Raw genomic sequence first — 25540 nt, forward strand, 5'->3', positions numbered from 1 at the left:
TCCCCCGCAGCCAACGCCAAGGACCCGGGCTCCCCCTCTGGCACCTCCAAGGACCCGGGTTCCTCCACAGCAAACGCCGAGGACCCGGGCTCCCCCGCAGCCAGCTCCAAGGACCCGGGTTTCCCCGCAGCCAGCGCCGAGGACCCGAGTTCCCCCGCAGCCAGCGCAGAGGACCCGGGTTCCCCCGCAGCCAGTGCCGAGGACCCGGGTTCCCCGCAGCCAGTGCCGAGGACCCGGGTTCCCTCCAAGGACCCGGGTTCCCCCGCAGCCAGCGCAGAGGACCCGGACTCCCCCTCTGGCACCTCCAAGGAATCGGGTTTCTCCACAGCCAGCGCCGAGGACCCGGGTTCCTCCGCAGCCAGCGCCGAGGACCCGGGCTCCCCCTCTGGCACCTCCAAGGACCCGGGTTCCCCCGCAGCCAACGCCAAGGACCCGGGCTCCCCCTCTGGCACCTCCAAGGAATCGGGTTTCTCCACAGCCAGCGCCGAGGACCCGGGTTCCTCCTCAGCCAGCGCCGAGGACCCGGGCTCCCCCTCTGGCACCTCCAAGGACCCGGGTTCCCCCGCAGCCAACGCCAAGGACCCGGGCTCCCCCTCTGGCACCTCCAAGGACCCGGGTTCCTCCACAGCAAACGCCTCGGACCCGGGCTCCCCCGCAGCCAGCTCCAAGGACCCGGGTTTCCCCGCAGCCAGCGCCGAGGACCCGAGTTCCCCCGCAGCCAGCGCAGAGGACCCGGGTTCCCCCGCAGCCAGTGCCGAGGACCCGGGTTCCCCGCAGCCAGTGCCGAGGACCCGGGTTCCCTCCAAGGACCCGGGTTCCCCCGCAGCCAGCGCAGAGGACCCGGACTCCCCCTCTGGCACCTCCAAGGAATCGGGTTTCTCCACAGCCAGCGCCGAGGACCCGGGTTCCTCCGCAGCCAGCGCCGAGGACCCGGGCTCCCCCTCTGGCACCTCCAAGGACCCGGGTTCCCCCGCAGCCAACGCCAAGGACCTGGGCTCCCCCTCTGGCACCTCCAAGGAATCGGGTTTCTCCACAGCCAGCGCCGAGGACCCGGGTTCCTCCTCAGCCAGCGCCGAGGACCTGGGCTCCCCGTCTGGCACCTCCAAGGACCCGGGCTCCCCCTCTGGCACCTCCAAGGAATCGGGTTTCTCCACAGCCAGCGCCAAGGACCCGGGTTCCCCCGCAGCCAGTGCCAAGGACCCGGGTTCCCCCACAGCCAGTGCCGAGGACCCGGGTTCCCCGCAGCCAGTGCCGAGGACCCGGGTTCCCTCCAAGGACCCGGGTTCCCCCGCAGCCAGCGCAGAGGACCCGGACTCCCCCTCTGGCACCTCCAAGGAATCGGGTTTCTCCACAGCCAGTGCCAAGGACCCGGGTTCCCTCGCAGCCAGTGCCGAGGACCCGGGTTCCCCGCAGCCAGTGCCGAGGACCCGGGTTCCCTCCAAGGACCCGGGTTCCCCCGCAGCCAACGCCAAGGACCCGGGCTCCCCCTCTGGCACCTCCAAGGAATCGGGTTTCTCCACAGCCAGCGCCGAGGACCCGGGTTCCTCCGCAGCCAGCGCCGAGGACCCGGGCTCCCCCTCTGGCACCTCCAAGGACCCGGGTTCCCCCGCAGCCAACGCCAAGGACCCGGGCTCCCCCTCTGGCACCTCCAAGGAATCGGGTTTCTCCACAGCCAGCGCCGAGGACCCGGGTTCCTCCTCAGCCAGCGCCGAGGACCCGGGCTCCCCCTCTGGCACCTCCAAGGACCCGGGTTCCCCCGCAGCCAACGCCAAGGACCCGGGCTCCCCCTCTGGCACCTCCAAGGACCCGGGTTCCTCCACAGCAAACGCCGAGGACCCGGGTTCCTCCGCAGCCAGCGCCGAGGACCCGGCGTCCCCCGCAGCCAGCGCCAAGGACCCGGGTTCCCCCGCAGCCAGTGCCGAGGACCCGGGTTCCCCGCAGCCAGCGCCGAGGACCCGGGTTCCCCCACAGCCAGCGCCGAGGACCCGGGTTCCCCCGCAGCCAGTGCCGAGGACCCGGGTTCCTCCGCAGCCAGCGCCAAGGACCCGGGTTCCCCCGCAGCCAGTGCCAAGGACCCGGGTTCCCCCACAGCCAGTGCCGAGGACCCGGGTTCCCCGCAGTCAGTGCCGAGGACCCGGGTTCCCTCCAAGGACCCGGGTTCCCCCGCAGCCAGCGCAGAGGACCCGGACTCCCCCTCTGGCACCTCCAAGGAATCGGGTTTCTCCACAGCCAGTGCCAAGGACCCGGGTTCCCCCGCAGCCAGTGCCGAGGACCCGGGTTCCCCGCAGCCAGTGCCGAGGACCCGGGTTCCCTCCAAGGACCCGGGTTCCCCCGCAGCCAGCGCAGAGGACCCGGACTCCCCCTCTGGCACCTCCAAGGAATCGGGTTTCTCCACAGCCAGCGCCGAGGACCCGGGTTCCCCCTCTGGCACCTCCAAGGACCCGGGTTCCCCCGCAGCCAACGCCAAGGACCCGGGCTCCCCCTCTGGCACCTCCAAGGAATCGGGTTTCTCCACAGCCAGCGCCGAGGACCCGGGTTCCTCCGCAGCCAGCGCCGAGGACCCGGGCTCCCCCTCTGGCACCTCCAAGGACCCGGGTTCCCCCGCAGCCAACGCCAAGGACCCGGGCTCCCCCTCTGGCACCTCCAAGGACCCGGGTTCCTCCACAGCAAACGCCGAGGACCCGGGTTCCTCCGCAGCCAGCGCCGAGGACCCAGGTTCCCCCGCAGCCAGCGCCAAGGACCCGGGTTCCCCCGCAGCCAGTGCCGAGGACCCGGGTTCCCCGCAGCCAGTGCCGAGGACCCGGGTTCCCTCCAAGGACCCGGGTTCCCCCGCAGCCAGCGCAGAGGACCCGGACTCCCCCTCTGGCACCTCCAAGGAATCAGGTTTCTCCACAGCCAGCGCCGAGGACCCGGGTTCCTCCGCAGCCAGCGGCGAGGACCCGGGCTCCCCCTCTGGCACCTCCAAGGACCCGGGTTCCCCCGCAGCCAACGCCAAGGACCCGGGCTCCCCCTCTGGCACCTCCAAGGAATCGGGTTTCTCCACAGCCAGCGCCGAGGACCCGGGTTCCTCCGCAGCCAGCGCCGAGGACCCGGGCTCCCCCTCTGGCACCTCCAAGGACCCGGGTTCCCCCGCAGCCAACGCCAAGGACCCGGGCTCCCCCTCTGGCACCTCCAAGGACCCGGGTTCCTCCACAGCAAACGCCGAGGACCCGGGTTCCTCCGCAGCCAGTGCCGAGGACCCGGGTTCCCCGCAGCCAGCGCCGAGGACCCGGGTTCCCCCACAGCCAGCGCCGAGGACCCGGGTTCCCCCGCAGCCAGTGCCGAGGACCCGGGTTCCTCCGCAGCCAGCGCCAAGGACCCGGGTTCCCCCGCAGCCAGTGCCAAGGACCCGGGTTCCCCCGCAGCCAGTGCCGAGGACCCGGGTTCCCCCGCAGCCAGCGCCAAGGACCCGGGTTCCCCCGCAGCCAGTGCCAAGGACCCGGGTTCCTCCGCAGCCAGTGCCGAGGACCCGGGTTCCCCCGCAGCCAGCGCCAAGTGTGGTGGCAAAAATTGTTGTTCAAAAAGAATGTCAGGACACCTCAGCTGTCTTTCGAAGATTTTATGAAAAGAGGACAAACATTCAATTGAATGGAGCCACACAGTGCAACCGGTCACATGAACTGTCAGTCCTGAGTGAGCTAAAGAAGATTAGAGACATGTTATTTTATACTTGGGAGCTGGAAAAGACAAAACATCACCCATCACCCTGGCAACCGTGCCAGGCTCTGTGTCAAAGGAACATGACCTCGGCATAGGAATGAAAACAGTTAACAGACAGTGTTATACCAAAATTTTCCATTACACAAGGACCCGGGTTCCCCCGCAGCCAGTGCCGAGGACCCGGGTTCCCCCACAGCCAGCGCCAAGGACCCGGGTTCCTCCGCAGCCAGCGCCGAGGACCCGGGTTCCCCCGCAGCCAGTGCCAAGGACCCGGGTTCCCCCACAGCCAGTGCCGAGGACCCGGGTTCCCCCGCAGCCAGCGCCAAGGACCCGGGTTCCCCCGCAGCCAGCGCCAAGGACCCGGGTTCCCCCGCAGCCAGTGCCGAGGACCCGGTTCCTCCGCAGCCAGCGCTGAGGACCCGGGTTCCCCCTCAGCCACTGCAGAGGACCCGGGTTCCTCCGCAGCCAGCGCCGAGGGCCCGGGTTACCCCTCTGGCACCTCCAAGGACCCGGGTTCCCCAGCAGCCAGCGCCGAGGACCCGGGTTCCCCCTCAGCCAGTTCCTCGTATCCTGTCTGCCCCAAAGCCAAGTCCCAAGCCACAGCCCAGGCCTAGGCCTCGAGGACGGCCTCCTTAACTGTCTCGCCGGTCTGCCCGGCCCCGAGGGCGACCCCCCCGAACTGTCTCGCCAGTCTGCCCCCCCCGGAACTTTGGCTGTGTGTTGGGTTTTCCTTAGGACATCTGGGATCTGTCCCTTGAGGGGTTTGTGTTCTGCCCCGCCTGTTTCTCGTCTGCCCTGATTGTCCACTTATCTCCTGGGTATATCTGGTCTTGTCTTTCCCTGCTCTCTGTCGGTCCGTACTGTTTGCTCACTCCATGTGTCCTGTCAAGTTTTTGGTTTTTGCTAAAGATAAAAGAAGCGTATAATCCAGGAAGGCCACCAAATTTTGTGTGAGCTCAGGATGCTTTAACGCACCAGACTGACGTTCTCATATCTGTCACTCATCTCATTAAAGAGTAGGCTAAATCTTTACATTTCTGTAAATCAAGCATTTCTATAAAGGCTGGAAATGCGTGTCAACAATAATTGACTGATGTGGAGTCAAATAAAACAGTGATTTTTTGCTTCATTTATTATTCTTTTTTTTTTATTTTGAAAATAAGCAGAAATGAAGCAAGTGTCACCATTAATCCTCAGACCTAACCCTTCAATACAAAAATCAGTCCACCTAGCATATTTTTTTCTGGTCTGGTTTGATTTGGGTTCTCTCAGTAGGTGCACAGCCCTTAAGCGGTTAGTGTAGTGTGACCTTTTCACAAAACTAATTGCAGGTGTGTAACCCACTTAATATGTACGCATATAGTGTTCAATCAACTATTGTACAAAAAAGTTACCTTGAACCTCGAACCCCAGATTCTTTGAGGTGACTGCAGCTCTCCAACATTGCATGTCAGTTTAACTTATGTTTCTACTAGGGCTGTCAGTTTAGCGCCTTAATTAGATTAATTAATTACACTGCTAATTAACGCGTTATGAAAATTAATGCAATTAATTATGAGTGGCAAAATGCGTGAGTATTTTAAATGTGTCCCATTGAGGGACCCATAGCCACTTGGCAGTGGCAGGTCACTTCCCTCCTGCTGCTAGTCAAACTAACAAAGGCAGCAAATTTTTGCTGGGGCCATTGAACGGCAAGTTTATATATAAAAAGAAAGAAGACAGGACTATCAACAAGAACGTGGTGATTTGTACATTTTGTAAAAAAGAATTGTCCTATCACCAGAGCTGCTCCAGCCTGAATTATCATTTACACACTAAACATGTCCGGACAAGTTCCACTGTAAACGTTATAGGTACTAGTGCTAGCGTGAGCTCACTTCACCAACCCACACTTGCAGAATCTGGGAAACGAATGAGCAAAGCCACAACAGAAAAACTGACAAACTCAATCTCAAAGTGGTTGCTGCTGATTGCAGGCCAATTTCAATCGTGGAAGACGAGTCTCATGGAGGAATGGTGGAGACCAAACCGTATTAAAACCACTCCCCAGGCCAATGTGCACAGATGCACGATTATCTGAACAGGAAGATATTTTTTCTGTTGAATTTCATTTAATAAACACACTTTGAACCTAAGTGCAACTATATTACATTTGAAAGCCTCATGCTTGGTCTGAAATTTCCGAGCTGGAAATCAGAGAAGCCAGTTGTGTTAGTGGTAGTGTACCGGCCCCCTGCTGGTGCGTATCTGGAGTTTTTGTCTGAATTTTCAGATTTCCTTTCTGGATTATTGATCAGCACAGATAAATTCATCATAGTGGGTGATTTTAACATTCATATGGATGTTGAAAGCGATAATCTTAAATTAGCCTTCGATTCTCTTCTAGAATCAATGGGTATCTCACAAAAAGTGGATAAACCGACGCACTGTTTTAATCATACTCTCGATCTCGTTCTCACCTACGGTGTTGAAACTGATGGTCTGTTGGTGTCACCTGTAAACTCCCTTTTATCCGACCATTACTTAATAACGTTTGAATTTAATTTTGTTGATGTTGAAGTGCAAAATAGGAGGTATTATTTTAGCAGATGTTTGTCTGATGAAGTTATTGTTAAATTTAGGGAGGCCATTGCTTATCTTACGACAGTGCGAAATAGTGATGTAGTCGAGGCCAGTGACCTGGGTTCTACCTCTGCAGATGTTGATTTCCTTGCTAGTAACACTGCTGATTTGTTGCATTCAGCTTTAGATGAAGTTGCTCCTTTGAAAAGGAGGGTTTCTAGCCACAGGAGCTTAACTCCCTGGTATAATTCAGATATCCGCATGTTGAAACAAAACGTGCGTAAAATGGAAAGGAAGTGGTACTCTTGTAGGTCTGTAGACTCTCATCGTGAATGGAAAGATATTCTAATAGTATATAAAAAAGCCATTCGCAAAGCCAGAACAGCTTATTATTTAACGTTGATAGAGGATAACAAAAGTAACCCACGTTTTCTGTTCAGCACTGTAGCCAGGCTGACAAAGAGTCACAACTCTGTTGAGCCGTGCATTCCTGCAGCTCTCAGTAGTGAGGACTTTATGGGCTTCTTCAACAGTAAAATCGCGAGAATTAGAGAAGAAATCAACCAGCCGGTTGTAGGTGTTTCTTCAGCTTTAGCGACTTCCCTAGGCTCTGACTTGACTCTAGACTGTTTTGATCCTATAGACCTCCCTGAGCTGACTTCACTCGTTAATAGAGCTAAGTCAACCACATGTATGTTAGACCCCATCCCGACTCGACTATTCAAACATATTTTTTCTCTTATTGGTACGACAATACTGGACCAAATTAACTTATCCCTAAGTTTAGGATATGTACCACAGGTTTTCAAGGTCGCAGTAATTAAACCTTTACTTAAAAAACCTTCTCTTGACCCAGACACCTTAGCTAATTATAGACCAATTTCCAACCTTCCATTTGTGTCTAAAATTCTGGAAAAGGCAGTTTCAAGCCAGTTATGTGACTATTTGTATAGAAATGATCTGTTTGAAGTCTTTCAGTCAGGGTTCAGAATGCATCATAGCACAGAGACAGCACTTGTTCGAGTCACGAATGACCTCCTTATGGCCTCAGATAAGGGATTAGTGTCCATACTGGTTCTACTGGACCTCAGTGCTGCTTTTGACACTATAGATCATGGCATTTTACTGCACAGGTTAGAGCATGTTGTTGGGATTAAAGGGACAGCTCTATGTTGGTTTAAATAGCGCCTATCTGACAGGTTCCAGTTTGTTCATGTACATGAGGTTTCTTCAGAACAGTCAAGGGTCTGTTATGGTGTTCCGCAGGGTTCAGTGCTAGGGCCATCTTGTTCAGTTTATACATGCAGCCGTTGGGAAGTATAATCCAGAATCACGGCATACACTTTCATTGTTATGCTGATGATACGCAGCTCTATTTGTCTATGAAGCCGGATGAAACAGAACCGTTAGTTAAACTTCAGGCATGTCTTAGGGACATCAAGGACTGGATGTCCAGAAATTTCCTGCTTCTAAATTCAGATAAAACAGAGGTTATCATTCTGGTCCAGAGCATTTTAGGAAGGGACTAGATGGTGTTGCGATGGCTTCCAGTGCAACTGTGAGAAACCTTGGTGTTGTTTTCGATCAGGATTTGTCGTTTAAACCATATGTTAATCAGGTTTGTAAAATAGCGTTTTTCCATCTCCGTAATATTGCAAAAATTAGGAAAATCCTCTCGCAGAGTGATGCAGAAAAACTAGTTCATGCGTTTGTATCTTCTAGACTGGATTACTGTAATGTGTTGTTAGCAGGATGTCCAAGTAATTTGCTGAATAGGCTCCAGCTGATCCAAAATGCAGCAGCACGAGTACTGACAGGAATTAGCAGGAGAGACCACGTCTCTCCAGTGTTAGCGTTGCTCCATTGGTTACCCGTAAAATTCAGAATCCAATTTAAAATTTTATTACTTGCGTATAAAGCCCAAAACGGCTTAGCTCCGCATTATTTGCAAGACCTGATAGTGCCTTATGTTCCTGTCAGAGCTCTCCGTTCTCAGAGTGCAGGTTTACTCGTAGTTCCTAGAGTATCTAAATGTAGATTTGGAGGGCGGGCGTTCTGCTATCAGGCACCACTACTATGGAACCAACTTCCAATCTGGGTTAAGGGGGCTGACACCACCTCCACCTTTAAAACTAAACTTAAAACATTTCTGTTTAGTAAAGCCTATAGTTAGTGTTTAGTAAACCTCTAGCTGGTGTTGGTAAATCTCTAGGTAGTGTAAACTTTAGTGTGTCAGAGTCGCTCCTGTGGTTTCTTGTGCTGGCCCCCCCTTCTCCTCCCTTTTCTCTCTTTTGTCCATGTTGCAGCATTCTTTGCCGGACACCGGAACCTGCAGGTGGTCGTGGGTGGCTTGTAGCTTGCATTACGGAGCACAAGTCTTTCCCCGACCCTGCACCCCAACCTGGGACTTGCTGATTGGGCCGGAGCTTTGGGAGCTGCGTGCTGGCCTGCGGTCCCCATCCCTGGTCATCCCGTTGCTGGCCCCCCCTTCTCCTCCCTTTTCTCTCTTTTGTCCTGCAGGTGGTCGTGGGTGGCTTGTAGCTTGCATTACGGAGCACAAGTCTTTTCCTGACCCTGCACCCCAACCTGGGACTTGCTGATTGGGCCGGAGCTTCGGGAGCTGCGTGCTGGATGGCGGTCCCCACCCCCGGTCATCCCGTTGCTGCTTCCACCTGCCTGCTGTGCTGTTGCCGTCCCTGACCCACCAGTCTGGCCCTCGGCAGGAGGGTCCCCCCTGATGAGCCTGGTCCTGCTCAAGGTTTCTTCCCTCCTAAAGGGGAGTTTTTCCTTGCCACTGTTTGGCTTAAGGTTTTTCTCCCACTAGGGGAGTTTTTACCTGCCATTGTTTATGTAATAACTGCTCGGGGGTCATGTTCTGGGTATGGGTCTCTGTAAAGCGTCTAGAGACAACTCTGTTGTATTAGACGCTATATAAATAAAATTGAATTGAATTGAATTGAACACTTTACCAATAAAAATGTATGTATTCAATTGATTAGTCATGCACTGCAATTTTGTAATGTCCTAGAATTAAAATTATTTATTTGGGGACCTTTAGCAGATATGAGATTAAATGTGATTAATTACATTAATTAATTATAAATCCTGTAATTAATTAGATTCATTTTTTTAATTGCCTGACAGCACTAGTTTGATTGATTGATTGATTGATTGATTGATTGATTGATTGATTGATTGATTCTACATTAAGTCAAAGACAGCCTTGTCTTTAGGGAAGCGCTGCTCTTCCTTGACAATGTGTCTGGTAGTATTGAACTGCTAACAAGCTTCTGTCCTGCCTTCAGAATCCTTCTGAAGCTTACAATTTAGAGACGGAAGGTAAACAAGTGCTCTCTGCAAATGCTGCTCCAGCCAGAAACCTGTGTCACTCTGTCATAAGTCATACCAGAGTGCATTTGACCTTCTGATTGAATGAGTACTTGTGTGACTCAGCTGGGTTTTGCCCCTCTGGTTCAGGTGTGGAAGATGTACCTGACTACAACCCAAATCTCCTCAGCGACCCCCAGTGGCCTTGTGGAAAACACAAGCGGGTTCTGATCTTCGCATCCTACATGGTAAGAGGAGGAAAAAAACCAGTGTGAAAATTGTTGTTGTTCTTAACTTCAAGTGGGTACAGTGAAAAATGTTCTACATCTTGATGTTAAAGGGTGTACTATTATTTAAGGTTTAATGCCTGTGTGTTAACAGCTGTTGGTTGCAGCGCACTGCCACATCATTATGAGTTTTGGCTTCTGGGGGACTAAATAGTGAATGCAGCACTATAACATGATGGAGATTGTTTATAACGTGATTGAGGTGACTTTCCTCAAGGCTGTGTTGTTTCTCTGGCTGCTATCTACCATATTATCTACCACATGTTATCTACCATATTTTCCACACTATATGGCGCACTTAAAATCCTTACATTTTCTCAAAAACAGGCAGTGAGGCATATAATCAGGTGCACCTTATGTATGAATTTTGTTGTGCTTACTGAACTCGAACCAGTTTTATGTGCTACACTACGCTCAAAAATTTGTCAAAATGTTTTAGTGCAACGAAACAGCTCCACATGCTTAATTGTTGGACTGTTCAGCTGACACATTAAAGTCGATCCTTGGCTGACTACGGGTTTGAACTTCACATAAATAATTATGTAGTGCTGGTGTCAGGAGATGGTGGATGTAGGACCCAAATACAGGAGACCAAAGAGGCAGGAGCTCCAAAAAATTGTGTTTATTAATCCAAAAAACAAACCAAAGGCGCTGCTGAGAAGGATCTACAAAGTACAAAAAACATAGGAGCTTACCAAAAATCTGACAGGACACAAGGGGGGTAGAAACGGTACAGACCAGGGGCCTCATTTATAAAAGAGTGCGTAGGATTCATACTAAAAGTGTACGTGCGCTCAAAAGCCGAAAATGGCGTGCGCACAAAAAAATCCAGATTTATAAAACCGTGTGCACGCACACTTGCACGCAATGTTCTCTTTATAAATCACAGTCCAGTCCGAACGTTGCGCACGTGAATTCGCCTCATATCCTGTCCTACCATGAATGGTCAATGCAAACTACATGATGACTGTATTTGCATATGAATGAGCCTGTTGATCAATGGTGTTTTATACTCAAAAATCATGGCAGGATGGACCAGAAAGCGAAATTTCGTGGAGACTGAGATCAAGGTGCTCGTGGATGAGGTGGAGGCCAGGAAAACAACATTATTTGGTGGTCACAGTAGTGGCATCACTAATAAAAATAAAGCAAGTGAGTGGCAGCACTTTGTTGCTGCTGTAAACACCGTGAGTGCCACGGACAGGTCTGTGGCAGAAATAAAAAAAGGTGGAGGCCAAGAGGACATAAAATAATTTCTGAAAAATGTCTCTTTTAATATGAGAGCAAAAATGTTTAACATTTTTCCTTTAACAACCTGTCGGAGTAGTAGTATGATTAAATGTTGAATAGTGATCAAATAAGTTTTTAAGTTTTTATCCTGCTAAATAATTTAGAAATATATTTTGGTCACTTTAAAATACTACCGTATTTTGACGACCATACGGGTGCCGTGTGGAAAGGCGCACCCTCAGTTTTGTGTGTCATTTCTGTATTTAAAACACACACACACGGAGCACCGACCGAAAAGGTGCCGTCTACACACACATGGAGCGCCGCCTTATAACAACACACACGCGCGCCGCACAACACGCACACTCACACACAAGCATACAAGTGTGCATATTTAAAAAATAGAGCAGGAACAAAACTTAGTTTGATTGTATTTTATTTAAGTTATTACATTAATCAGTTGTCAGGACTCAGCGTGTCGGGTTTCATCCGAGCCTGATCAGCTGAGACCGGGAGAACGAATCAGCTGAGACCGGGAGAACGGATCAGCTGAGACCGGGAGAATGGATCAGCTGAGACCGGGAGAACGAATCAGCTGAGACCGGGAGAACGGATCAGCTGAGACCGGGAGAACCGATCAGCTGAGACCGGGAGAACCGATCAGCTGAGACCGGGAGAACCGATCACCTGAGACCGGGAGAACCGATCAGCGCTGCGATGGGCACGAGCCCGCAGCTCTGGCCATGCTGAGCAGCCAAGTCACTTTCCGATGCCGGTGTTCTCTCGAGTTGTCCTACCTCCGCAAATCGTCCTACCTGTAGGATGAACAGAAAACCAAGAGTGGTCAGCACCTGTATGTGCACCGGGATGGCGCGATTCCGGCGGGTCGGTCTGTCTAATACTGGACCAGTTCAGCACAGAGATCCAAGAGTGCTGCTCTAGGGAATCGAAATCGGCTTATTAGCCAGACATCATGGGCCAGGAAATCTTCAATGTCCCTAAATACACTCTCCATCCTGATCCATTTACGTGATCTTCAAGCAGTGCAGCGCATCCATTGTGCAGCATTACGCACGGCTGTCACCACGCAATTTATATTCTTACTCAGCAATTGGACTGATTGTTACAGACCTTGTCATGATAAATAATAATTCTGGTGCTATTCACCACCCCATACCATTTGAAGATGGAAGTATGATATATGAACGTAGTACCTACTGCAATGCGTAATGGCTCACTTACGGAACACATAGATCTATAACACTGCCGGCTTGGGTGTACATGGATCTATAAGTCTGATATGTGATGACATTAAAAGTATGACATGAATCTGGCTTCATTTCACCACCTCACCGTCTGCGTCGCCAGTTCCCCATATCTTCAAAATTTTCCTGCGCTAGGATCAAAGTGTGAGTAAAGATACGCACATTTTCCCGTTCGTTTTTTTTTTAATAAATCCCAACCTTTGCGTAGAAGGTGGCGTGCGCATCTTTCAAGCCCTGTTTTGTGCACACACAAGCTTTATAAATGAGGCCCCAGGAAGGAGCAAGAGAAAGACAAGACAAGATATACACAGAAGGCTTGACGAGACACAGGTGCAGACAATCAGGGGAGATGGGAACAAGGGAAGTCAAGACAGAACTGAAACACAAAGACACAAGGTTTCAGAATAAAACAGGAACTAAATACCAAAGCCATGACAGCTGGCAATAAACCATCATCCAACATCTAGTCCATGTTACTTTACTACAATTAAACGTCAAGCCAACGTTAGGCCTTTAGTGTAAAGCCAATTTTCAAATCTATATCATAATCCAATTATAAAAAAATGTTGGAATACAATATTGTTCCAACCTCACACTAACTTCAGGTGTCTGCTATTGCTGGCAACAATGAACCAATCAGAGGACAGGACGTAGTACTACGCTTACCTCCACCACCACCAGTTGTGAATTAATTGAATAAAGTTCGAATTACCAGACTGTTTTGTTTCTTTTTATCATGTGTCTTATGTATGAAAATAGACCTGTTCCTTGATATTGCGTGTTATAATGCGGTGTGTCCGCAAAATACGGTACTCTAAAGAAGGATGTGTCTTTTTCAACACTTTTTAGATGATTTATGCTTTATATGACTGATTAAAACCGTGTTTTAATCAGTCATTTTGACTTGACACCAACATGAATTTTGAGCTTTAACCTGGCATTAATTTTTGGCCTTAACCTAAATCAATTTTTAATCAGTCTCCCTCATTAAGCGGTTGTAGTTTTGATATATATTTTTTATAGTTCATATGTTCAGTTACTGCGAACATTGAAGATAGGGTAGTCATTTGTGAGGTAAACAATGTTAATGAGGCCCTTGCATGTACATTGATGAGCCACAACTTTATGACTTCCCCTGACTAAGACAGCAAGATGTTCTTGGTTCTCTGTGTGACGCCAGCTCTGACCTGCCAGATGGCTCGTAGACATCAGCCGCAGATCTTTTAAGTCAGTTAAATTGAGATTTGTAGCCTCTACGTATCAGATTTGTTCCACCACATCCCCTGCATGCTGCCAGTTCATGGTTTATCCTCCCTAGGATCACTGTTAGCATAAACCCTTCACACTTGGAGTGCCCTGAAAGCCTTGCAGTTCAGACATGCTACATCCAAGTCGTCTGGTCCAGAATTTGGCTCTCACCAGACTTTCTTTGTTCATTACATCTGAGTTCCCTGGTAGATCGACAAACAATTCTTTACTCAGAAACCTCAGCATGTGCTATGAAATTATATCATTTTTTTTACTTGAAAAGGGAAATAGTTGGGCCGCTCGGTGGCGCAGTGGTTTAAGCAGCGGCTCATGTACTGAGGCTACGGTCCTCCTGCAGCGGTCGCAGGTTCGAATCCCGGCCTGCGCACCTTTGCTGCATGTCTTCCCCGATCTCTCTCTACCCCTTTCATGTCTGCAGCTTGAATAAAGGGCCACTGGAGCCCAAAAAAAATCTTTTTTTTTTTTTTTTTTAATTATTATTTACTATCACAAAAATGACAATTTCATAGAGAATTCAAAGCCTTTATTTAGATAGAATAAAATAAAAGTAGAATCTTCATGATTCCGGATGCACACAATTCTATATAGTTCCCTGTCACCTGTAGCATAGGGGGACCTTAATTAGAGGTGCACACAAATATTCAGGAGTGACGTAGGCACAGACTCCAGGCAAAACTCCTGAAGCTGTTGAAATGGTAAGACGTATTTTCTGTGGTTTAAACTGTGAAAAATACAACTGATAACTTATCTTGAGTTTTGCTGTTGGTCTTTTAAATGGTAAAACGTCCATTATATGTGTAAAAATACGTCGGAAAATCTGCCTCATTTGCATATCCTCTCACTCGCTTCAGGAGACACAGAGAGCCTGCTGCTCCATGTGCACGTACTGACCGTCCCCTGTGCTACTGTTCATAGGTGCGTCATGGGTTTTTCATGTGTTTAATGTCGTTCTGTGTATTTTAAAGAAGGACTGCATTTGTTAGTAGCTTGGCAGTAAATAATAATATTATCACCAAGTTAGTAATAAGCGGTTTCATGACGCAGCCACAGAGTAGCGCTAAAGCAGTAATAACACACTAATATCTGTAGCAAATTCAAGTTACTTTATTTAAACTAATGACTTTCTTAAATTACTTTTTTGTACAAGATATAATAGTATAATAATACTAGTAGCCTATAGATAAGGGGAAAAAAGTTTTGTTTAGTAGAAAAAAAACATGTTTCGCCTGATTGGTGTGATGTTCTGGCCCACCATTCAGTTGCTCCGAAAAAATTTGGCCCGAGGCCAAACTTACTTGCCGACCCCTGAACTAGAGGATGAGGCACTGAAAAAAGGAATATCTGCTATAGTGAAGATGGACCTTAAGACAAGATTAAGACAAAGTCACGTGGTGACTGAGTCTCGCGTGATTAAAAGCGTGATTAAAAATGGTGGACGAGATTTCGTCTCATCCAGTGAAAAACAAACTTGTGACGGGATCAGCGGTCCAGCTCACATCATAGAACTAAACTAGTTAAATGTGTTAACTAAGTTTCTCTGCCCAAACACAAATCAGCCTCTTACATGGATCTTTGTAGTTAAAGAAAAACCTGGTTTGGTCTGGCCGGTCAGAATTCCCTGGTGAACAGCTGGATGGTTACGCTCCGCAGGTGATCCTGATAAAGAGCAGCTCTCTCCTGCTCTCCTCATATCCGTGTTGATGAGGGGATGCAGCATGGGCAGCAGCTGGGCCTCCTTCAGCTTCAGGGTGGTCCAAAGGCGTTTACATCAAGGCATACAAGGCTCCCTCGTTCAGCTCATCTGGGGCTCGGAACATTTGCGGGTCCATCGTTGCAGCGCTCCAGATAGACGCTTCTTCGGTCACGAGAAGGCCGGCCCGTAGCTAGTAGCTCTTCATGCTAAAATAGGAGCTGTGGCCTTTTCATAGCTCACAGAGAACTCCATGGGACCATGGACAGGTCTGAGGTAGAAGAGACCCTGGGAGCAAGGGAGCAAGAAAAGAGAAAGAGATAGAGAGGGGAGAGCCTGCTCTTTATAGCTGGGCCCAGGCTGCGACTGCGCCCCCCCTGCGGTTTAGGGTCCATGCCCAATGAGGAAGCTATTCCTTATCACCGAAGGGCCGTAAATGCAAATCATGCTCGGCTTGAGTCATTATGGAGGTTCCTTTGTTTGAACCATGCGGTCAGCTGTAAGAAAATCAAGGCTGGTCTCAGAGTGAGGCCTCAGAGCTGGGCCTTAAAGTTCAAATTAACGGCCCATGGCCGAGCCTCTTTGTTTTTTTTTTTTTTGGTTTTTTTTTTAGGGATTGGGGCAGTTAGAACCATAAATCAGCCTTTAGCCAGTTGCCGCATCAGAATTAGCCTTAAAGCAGGAAAGTCATGCTGAGTTTCAGCAGCTGAAATGATTAAAAACTATCTCCAGGCTGCATGGATGAGGCCTCAAACCTCACCTTGCTCTCAATCGAGAGGGACATCGCCATTGATGAGAGCAAAGTGATTGAAAGGTTTGCAGTGATGAAGAACCGGCTGATCGTTAAATGTGCACCCCCCCCCCCCCCGCCTCCTTGGATGGAAATATGTTTTGTTGTGGTTCTCTGCTCACCGCTGGATGAAACCATCATTGGTAATATTAATTAATTCTGATAACACTGTCATGACGCTGAATATGGCCTTTCCTATATTGTTTGTTGCTGTTTGACCGCCGTGTCGCTCGGTCATTGTGTTAAATACATGTCGTTGTTGTAAACTGTTGTCGTGTAGGTTGAACACACGTGTCTGAATTGTGCTACTTGGATCCGACATCTATGGCTAAGATGAAAATGTAGCCTTAAAAATAAAAATATCCCCGCGATAAGTCATAATTATGAGATAGAAAGTCGAAATTATGAAATATAAAGTCATAATTATGAGATAGAAAGTCATAACTATGAGATAGAAAGTCATAATTATGAGATAGAAAGTCGAGATTATGAGATAGAAAGTCACAATTATGAGAGAAAGTCGAAATTATGAAATAGAAAGTTGAAATTATGAGATATAAAGTCATAATTATGAGACAGAAAGTCGAAATTATGAGATAGAAAGTCATAATGAGAGAAAGTCGAAATTATGACTTTTTGGCCCGGTTTCACAGACAAGGCTTATATCAAGCCAGGAGTAGGCCTAAGTCAGACTAGTAAAGCTAGGTCATTTAAGTGGCTTGCATGAGCGTGGCTTATATTTGTCTTAGTTAGTCCCAGACTGTGGAGTCCTGGAGTAAGCTTAAATGAGAACGCCTCATTAGCCTAAGTGGGAGCACAGTCTGTTAGCCTAATGGTGTTCATAAAAACCTGGAATGGAATTGAGGACAGTTTTGCTGGAGGGAATTTTGACACCAAACATGGCTGAAGGTAAAAGAACACGCTCAAAGAACTATACTGAGTATGAAAAAAAACTCTACTTAAACACATTTTGGGAAATCATGCTGTTATTGAAAGTAAAGGGCATAGTGCTGCTGTTGAACATAAGAAGAACTATGCGTGGGCTGCCATTTGCAGTGAATTCAATGCAAATGAAAATGTAACCACACTTTTGTGTCTAACAGTGTTCTTTTCCCAGAGGAAATTATTCTAACCCTGGTGGAAGAGCCAGTGCACAGTGACTGTGCACCCTCCACATCTGGCATGGCATCCCAGAGAAAAGATGCTGTCAAAACCTTCCAGCAGAGACCAAAAAGGATGTCAATGCATGAAAAGTTAACCTTAGAAGTTCATGAGCAGAAAATGAAATATCTGAAAGAAGAGCATGACATGAAAATGAGAATTCTACAGGTTGAATTGGATATGAAATTAGAAGAGAGAGTTGTTCAAAGAAAGATGCATGAGATAGCTATGTAATGTAATGAAATACACTTGACAAGAGTGTGAGTATTGTAGTCCCCCCAACCTAAATTTTAGGACAGCCTTGGTTGAGTTTCTCATTTAATTTTTCAGCACACTATTGCACTGCAATATTGCACTGCAATGTGAAAGCAGCTCTGAGTGCAAGTCCTCGTTGGACTGGCATGGGCACATCTGAATCATTCTGGTCTTCCATTGGAGGGTCAGGACAATTATACTGCTTCAGGTAGTTGTGCAGCTTCAGGTAGTTGTGCAGAACAGTTGTAGCAATGATCACCTTCCAGCATCTTCTTGGCTCAAAAGAAGTGTATTGCATAAACACTGGAATTGATTTTTCCACACTCCAAACATACGCTTGATCATCCCTCTAGTGCGAATATGAGCTCTGTTGTATCTTTGCTGCTCAGTTGTTGTGGGATGTGGCCAAGGCGTGAATAAATAGGAACTCTGAGCATATCCATTGTCACCAATTAGTATTCCACTATGTTGCCCTCTCTCAAACTGAGCACACAATGAAGAGTTGTGAAAAATCCTTGAGTCATGTGTTGCTCCCTTCAAACGGGCAACAATGTTTGGAAACTCTAAATTGGGAGTGCATACAGCCTGAACATTGATGGAAAACCAGTTCTTACGGTTCCTGTACTCCTCAGCATCAGGAGTTGATGGACACTTGATTTCAACATGACATCCATCTATACAGCCAATCACTCGTGGGAAGTTCCCATATTCGTAGAATCGCGATTTATAGTTGGCTTGTTCAGCAGCATCAGGGAACTTAATGTACAGATTTCTCAGTTCACAAATGGCACTGCAGACATTGTGAACTATTCTACACACTGTTGCTTCACTGACACCACACAATCACCAGTTTCACGATGAAAGGTTCCAGATGCCAAGAATCTCAAAGTGATCAGAACTTGGAGAGAACTGGGTACAGGCCTTCCTCTTTGAGACATGGAGGAAAGTCTAGGCTCAAGCAAAGTAACTATCTCCAGTACATCTTCTTTGTACATACGAAAGCGGTCTCGGAAAGTTATTTCATCAAACTGATTCAATGGATTACTCCTATCCACGTATTTGTCTGGCTGGCCTCTGTAGCGAATATTGGTCTTCATTTAGATATTCCAAATACTCCAAGCTCCCAAACCATCTGTGCTCCCTTTCACAAAAAGTACTAAGCCGAAGTTAAACCTGCCTCTTTGCAGGATTAATATAAACTTAAATTTAGTCCTAGAGTAGCTCTAATCCACCCTCTTGCAATTGGCTTTGTTTAATCCAGAACAGACTAAATCTAAGACTATTTTAAGATATATCTGTGCAAGTGACTTAAAGTTAAGCCAGCTCAAACAGCATTTTAGTCTGAGACTAGGCTTAAGCCTTGTCTGTGAAACCGGGCCAATGACTGGTAAATCCATGGTACTGAAATGTCATGTGAATGGTTCTGACCGTGTCGCCTGCGTGCTGTGGCTGTGTGTCAGAGGGCTGATCTATGGCATTTTAAGCGATTATGTTTTAACGGGGATGTTTAGGCCACAAGGGCCCATCTAGAATGCTTCACCCACCCTAGGCTGGGACCCCTGCTCCACTCTTTTTTTAAAAGTGTGCCTTCAATCCACAACTTTTTTTCCAAAAGAAGCAGGGATGAGGACTCCTCACTCCACAGAGATGAGAATGAGAGGAGAGAGAGATTTTGTCCATTGTAATCATACAGACAGTACCCTATCAGTGTAAATCCTGTATAAGCTACAGGTGTTTCCAACAAATAGCAGTCCAGAATTCAAAACCCAGTTTGTTTGCATGTTTGTGTGTGTTTTCGGGGGGGCCCACCAAGAATTTCTGCCCAGGGGCCCCTGCCCTCTTAATCCGGGCCTGGATTTTAGTGACTTTTATCTTCAATAATCAAGTTGGAAAAAGTCTTAATAGTTGGATTTTAATATTCATGTTGATGACAACAGTTCTTGTGCAGGAGAACTTTTACCGCTAACTGAAACTTTTAATTTTGAGCAACATGTTTCTGGCTCCACCCACTAAAGAGGCCACACTCTTGACTTAGTTTTTTCTCTTGGCATCAACGTTACCAACCTTTGTGTAGAAGATGTCCACATTAGTGATCATTGCTGTGTTTTATTTGACCTGTCCTTTGATCCCAAACCTACGCCCTCTGAGATGAGGTCAAAGAGGCGCATCATCACTGAGGATACAGCAGTTCGGTTCTCTCCTTTGTTTGACTGTAAAGTGCTTGAGAAATGTCATGTCGTGGATAGCCTCACTTATAGTTTTAACAGTCATTGTAAATCTATTGAGGATCAGATTGTTCCTGGTAAATCTAACTTATTGACTAAGAAAACCCCATGTCCATGAATTAATGTCTGTATTCAGGACATGAAGCATCTCTAAGATGATGAAGTTATAAAAAATGCCAGATCTGACTTCTTTGGTCAGCTGATTTGCAGTTTTACATAAGAAGAAGCCCCAAGTTGTGTTTGACGCCATTAGTTCTGTGTGTCCCGTTGCTCATTCTACACTTGTTTCTTGCAAAGCTGATAGCAATACATTTTTTAAAGTATTTTATCAGCAACATCTGGGATATTAAGGCTAAACCTGCACTGCCCTCGTCTTGTTGTTGTCGATCCTGCACCCCATAATTGGTCTTCTTTTAATCCGGTAACACAAGCTGATATCTCAGCTTTTGTAACCACTATGAAGCCCTCTTTTTGTCTGAACTTTTTTTACCAGATAAGGAATATTTCCAAACTAAGAACAGTTGTTTCCAAAAATTATCTGGAGCTAATTATTCATGCTTTTGTGTCGTCTCATTTGGACGACTGCAACAGTAGGGATGCAACGGTTCTCAGTAGGCCTATAAACTCCACAGTTCAATACGCCCTTGTGTGCCGCGGATTTTAGGTTTTGGCATTAATTTTGTATTAATGCTTTACAATCCGCGTGTTTGTGCCATGCCTGCTGCAGAAAAGTGCTCCGCGAGTCACTGTTGTAGCTCCGCCCACTCCCTCTCGTAGCTCCGCCCACTTCCCCCACACAGAGCAGACACGGAGCGGGACAGTTGAGAACAAAAGTTCGAAGAAGTGCCAGCTTCATTCAAATCTTTGGTGTGGCATCATTTCGGTTTCGCTGTTGATTACAACGGCGATGTAGTGTGTGTGTGTTAACAGAGCTTTTACTGTCTGTAATCATTGCTTCAGACCGGCTAGTGGAAGATCAGAGTCTCCGCCTGGTCAGTGAAACGTTACACTGAGCAGGGGGAGACGGCTCTGATCGGGCCGGTTTATTTACAGGAAGGAAACGAACAGCTTTACCCCTCGTTCACACTGAAAGCGTCACGGGCGTCCCGAGGCCAGCATCTCGCCGCTTGGTGCATTCACACACAAAGCGTCAGTGCCTGCAGCGGGGCGGGGGTGGGCGGGGTTTCAAGCTGCGCTGCAGAACTGAAGGGAACAGTGGGAACAGCCTACACATATAGCGTACACATCTTAATTTTCCTATTTCACCATAGATCACACTTTGGGACGCCTTCATTATATTTTAGCGTTATTTCCGCGTAGATAAGAGTGAGTTTGATGCTCCTATTAACAAGTTTGGTCCGCGGATCAACATCAACCCAGCGAGCACTTGCTCCCGGTGGCTGATTTATGGTTCCGCGTCACACCAACGCAGAACCGACGGCGTAGGGGACGCGGCTACGCACACCGCACCGCAACGCGGTCGATTTAACGCTGAACCATAATTCAGGCGAAGCTGCAGTCTGTCTGCGCTGATCACTGACACACCGGGTCGGAGCGGATTTCGTCATGATGTTTAACCTGTGTTTTGTGATTAATAAGCACGGGTTTTAATTATTTTCCGTTGGATCAATGTAGCAAATAAAATCGTTGACCATCCAGTTCCTCACCCATCAGATACATGTTTCACGTGATCAGTTCAGTTAAAAACGGCAGTCAAACCAGCAAAATGTCATTTTGCTGGATGAAATATATTAATTCCTGATAAAATAAGTTTGTTAGTGCACAGCTCTGCTCCTGTACGCATGTGAATGAGTGTACGTTTGTGTCTACATGAAAGTACAATCTGCATTGAGAGTTCTCGCTTCGGGAATCCCGGTGTGTGATTGGACGACGCCTCGGCGTCGCCGCTGCTCATTTGCATAAAGTTCAGATTTTTCAACTTTTAAATTGACGCGGCCGTTCCCGCCGCCTCTCGACACCCGTTTTTCATAGACAATGAATGGCAGCCAGACGCCTGTGACGCTTTCAGTGTGAATGCAGGGTTACAGTCACAAACAAGGGCAGACTCCAACTCAGCCCCCCCTCCGCCACCACCGGCTCCTTCATGACATGACGTGCATTCCTGTGACCGGCAGAGAGACGAGAGAATTCAGGCTGATCTCCCCAACTTTGTAACTCTCCCATATCAGGGTCGCTACAATATTTTGTAGTAATTATAATTATAATAATTATAATAATTTACAATATTTTCGCGGAGGCAAACCCCGCGTCGCCATATATTTCTGATAATGTACCTCGTCGGGCATTATCCCATACGTATTTAGAAGTGTATACTTAAGTAACTGTACTGAGTTGTGAAGATTAAGAGGCTGTTGACTATAAAGAATTATAGTAATTTACATTTTGCGAAATAAACAGATAATTTTGGAAAAAAAAGCTCTCTTCATGCACATAAAGGCTGATTTATGGTTCCGTGTTACACCAACGCAGAACCTATGGCGTAGGGTACGCAGCGACGCGCACCCCTACGCCAGAAAAATAACACCAGAAAAATAACTTATTTGACAATTTTCACCTGTTTCAAGTAAATTTTCACTTGAAATAAGTAAAAAAAAGTAACGGATAGAAGAAGCAAAACTACAATGTATATATACTATACCGAGGGAAATATACATAGCCTTAATTTTTTTTAAAACATACAATAACAGTGCATGGAGAGGAGGAGAATAGTCATGGTAAGACCATGCCTGGCATAAGGTTAAAGTACATATATTTATATAGTTTTAAACACAAAACACATAACCGTGCATGGATGAAAGAAAGTAGTCATAGTAAGTCCATGCCTGGCATCCTAATAGCAACATAGAGGTTGGGAGGGGGGTGGTCCAGCAGGGCTTCAATACCTGGTGATAGATGCTGAGCAGAAAATGAATAAAGTATTTGCTGATCATAAAATACATGCCGTATATCACTAAATACAAAATTACAGCATCACATTCAATAAAAAATCATCATTAAGACCTTTAGGGGATAAAGTTTGTAAGGTGAAGATACAGAATGCTTCACGTCTCTTCAAAAGGAGGTTCAATTCAATTCAATTCAATTTTATTTATATAGCGTCCAATACAACAGATGTTGTCTCTAGACGCTTCCCAGAGATCCAGAACATGAACATAAACATAAACCCCCGAGCAATTATTATATAAACAATGGCATGTAAAAACTCCCATAGTGGGAGAAAAGCCTTAAGCCAAACAGTGGCAAGGAAAAACTCCCCTTTAGGAGGGAAGAAACCTTGAGCAGGACCAGGCTCATAAGGGGGGACCCTCCTGCCGAAGGCCAGACTGGAGGAGTCAGGGACGTCAGCAGCACACAGCAGGCAGGTGGAAGCAGCAGCGGGATGACCAGAGGTGTGGGGGGGGGGGCGTCAGCAGCACACAACAGTCATGTGGAAGCAGCAGCGGGATGACCAGAGGGAGGGGGGGGGGGGGGGCTGCAGGCAGGCGGAAGCAGCAACAGCAGACATCCACGTAGGCAGGTGGAAGCAGCAACGGGATGACCGGGGATGGGGGGGGGGGGGGGCGGGAACACAGGCCAGAACGCAGCTCCCGAGGCTCCAGCCTGCAAACATGCACAAAAGAGAAAAAAGGGGGGCCGGCACAAGAAACTACAGGAACGATGGACAAAAATGATAGCTATGAGATATTTATAATAAATAAAAATGGTAATGGAGAAGAGAGGCAGGGAAAAGGAGAGGAGAAGAAGGGTGAGAGGCACTGCCCAGCGGATCATGTCGGTGCCCCCCTGCAGCATAAGCCTATAGCAGCATATCTACCACAAAGCTATATTTGAGACTAACTATTATAGTTTTGTTCTATAGCTGCAACTATGACTACTGACTCTAACACACTAGAGTTTACACTACCTAGAGATTTACCAACACCAGCTAGAGGTTTACTAAACACTAACTATAGGCTTTACTAAACAGAAAGGTTTTAAGTTTAGTTTTAAAGGTGGAGGTGGTGTCAGCCTCCTTAACCCAGATTGGAAGTTGGTTCCAAAGTAATGGTGCCTGATAGCAGAACGCCCGCCCTCCAAATCTACATTTAGATACTCTAGGAACTACGAGTAAACCTGCACCCTGGGAGCGGAGAGCTCTGCCAGGAACATAAGGCACTATCAAATCTTGTAAATACTGCGGAGCTAAGCCGTTTTGGGCTTTATATGCAAGTAATAAAATTTTAAATTGAATTCTGAATTTTACAGGTAGCCAATGGAGAGACGCTAACACTGGAGAGACGTGGTCTCCTGCTGATTCCTGTCAGCACTCGTGCTGCTGCATTCTGGATCAGCTGGAGCCTATTCAGCAGATTACTTGGACATCCTGCTAACAACACATTACAGTAATCCAGTCTAGAAGATACAAACGCATGAACTAGTTTTTCTGCATCACTCTGCGAGAGGATTTTCCTAATTTTTGCAATATTACGGAGATGGAAAAACGCTATTTTACAAACCTGATTAACATATGGTTTAAACGACAAATCCTGATCGAAAACAACACCAAGGTTTCTCACAGTTGCACTGGAAGCCATCGCAACACCATCTAGTCCCTTCCTAAAATGCTCTGGACCAGAATGATAACCTCTGTTTTATCTGAATTTAGAAGCAAGAAATTTCTGGACATCCAGTCCTTGATGTCCCTAAGACATGCCTGAAGTTTAACCAACGGTTCTGTCTCATCCGGCTTCATAGACAAATAGAGCTGCGTATCATCAGCATAGCAATGAAAGTGTATGCCGTGATTCTGGATTATACTTCCCAATGGCTGCATGTATAAACTAAACAAGATTGGCCCTAGCACTGAACCCTGCGGAACACCATAACAGACCCGTGACTGTTCTGAAGAAACCTCATGTACATGAACAAACTGGAGCCTGTCAGATAGATATGATTTAAACCAACGTAGAGCTGTCCCTTTAATCCCAACAACATGCTCTAACCTGTGCAGTAAAATGCCATGATCAACAGTGTCAAAAGCAGCACTGAGGTCCAGTAGAACCAGGTCATGATCACCTCCACGTGGTGATTTAACCAGTTCAATCCCATGAAATCGCAAGGTCGCAATGTCATGCTTGGCCTCGTTGAAGTGTAAGGCCACTGGTGAGTTTCTGTCCTGCCTGCGGATGGCACTCTTGTGTTCACTAATTCTTACTTTTAATTTTCTGGTGGTCTTGCCCACATAACATAAACCACAGGGGCATTTTAACAAGTAAACGACATGAGTAGAGGCACAAGTGATAACGCTTTTTATAGGAAAACGTTTTCCTGTGTGAGGGTGGCAAAAATATGGAGCTTTGGAGGTGTTGTTACCTTGTGCACAACTGCCACAGCGATAATTTCCATTAGGGAGGGGACTCAAGAGAGACTGAGCAGGTTGAGGTGAGCTACCCTGTGTAAAGGTGGCATGCACCAGATGATCTCTGAGGTTACGGTCCCGCTTGAACACAAAAAGAGGGGGATCTTTGAAGAGAGGGGCCAATTCTGGATCAGAATTTATGATGTGCCAATGTTTTTTGAAGGCGGATTTGATCACATGTGAGTTAGTCAATCAAGTACCTCCAAAGGCTTTATTGGTTCAAAATTATTTAAAGAGGGATAACCTTGATTTATAGAGCTTGTTTTTCTTTAAAGCGGATTTCCTAAGTTCTATATGGTTTGTTAAGGTTTTCAGAGCTTCCTTTATCTTTATAAATAAGATAAAGGTTGTGTTTAGAATT

The 25540-nt window shown here is 47.5% G+C and overlaps 1 protein-coding gene across 1 annotated transcript in view; it reads left to right on the forward strand.

The window, feature by feature from the left end:
• Window positions 1-25540, forward strand: part of cables2b (Cdk5 and Abl enzyme substrate 2b) — a 260020-nt gene that overhangs the window by 185187 nt on the left and 49293 nt on the right. Inside the window, 1 exon segment of the mRNA XM_061735119.1 lies at window positions 9739-9836. Within this exon segment, the coding sequence (XP_061591103.1) occupies window positions 9739-9836 (98 nt within the window).

The sequence above is a fragment of the Cololabis saira genome, chromosome 12, assembly GCF_033807715.1.
Source record: "Cololabis saira isolate AMF1-May2022 chromosome 12, fColSai1.1, whole genome shotgun sequence".
In the NCBI taxonomy this organism is placed as follows: Eukaryota; Metazoa; Chordata; class Actinopteri; order Beloniformes; family Belonidae; genus Cololabis; species Cololabis saira.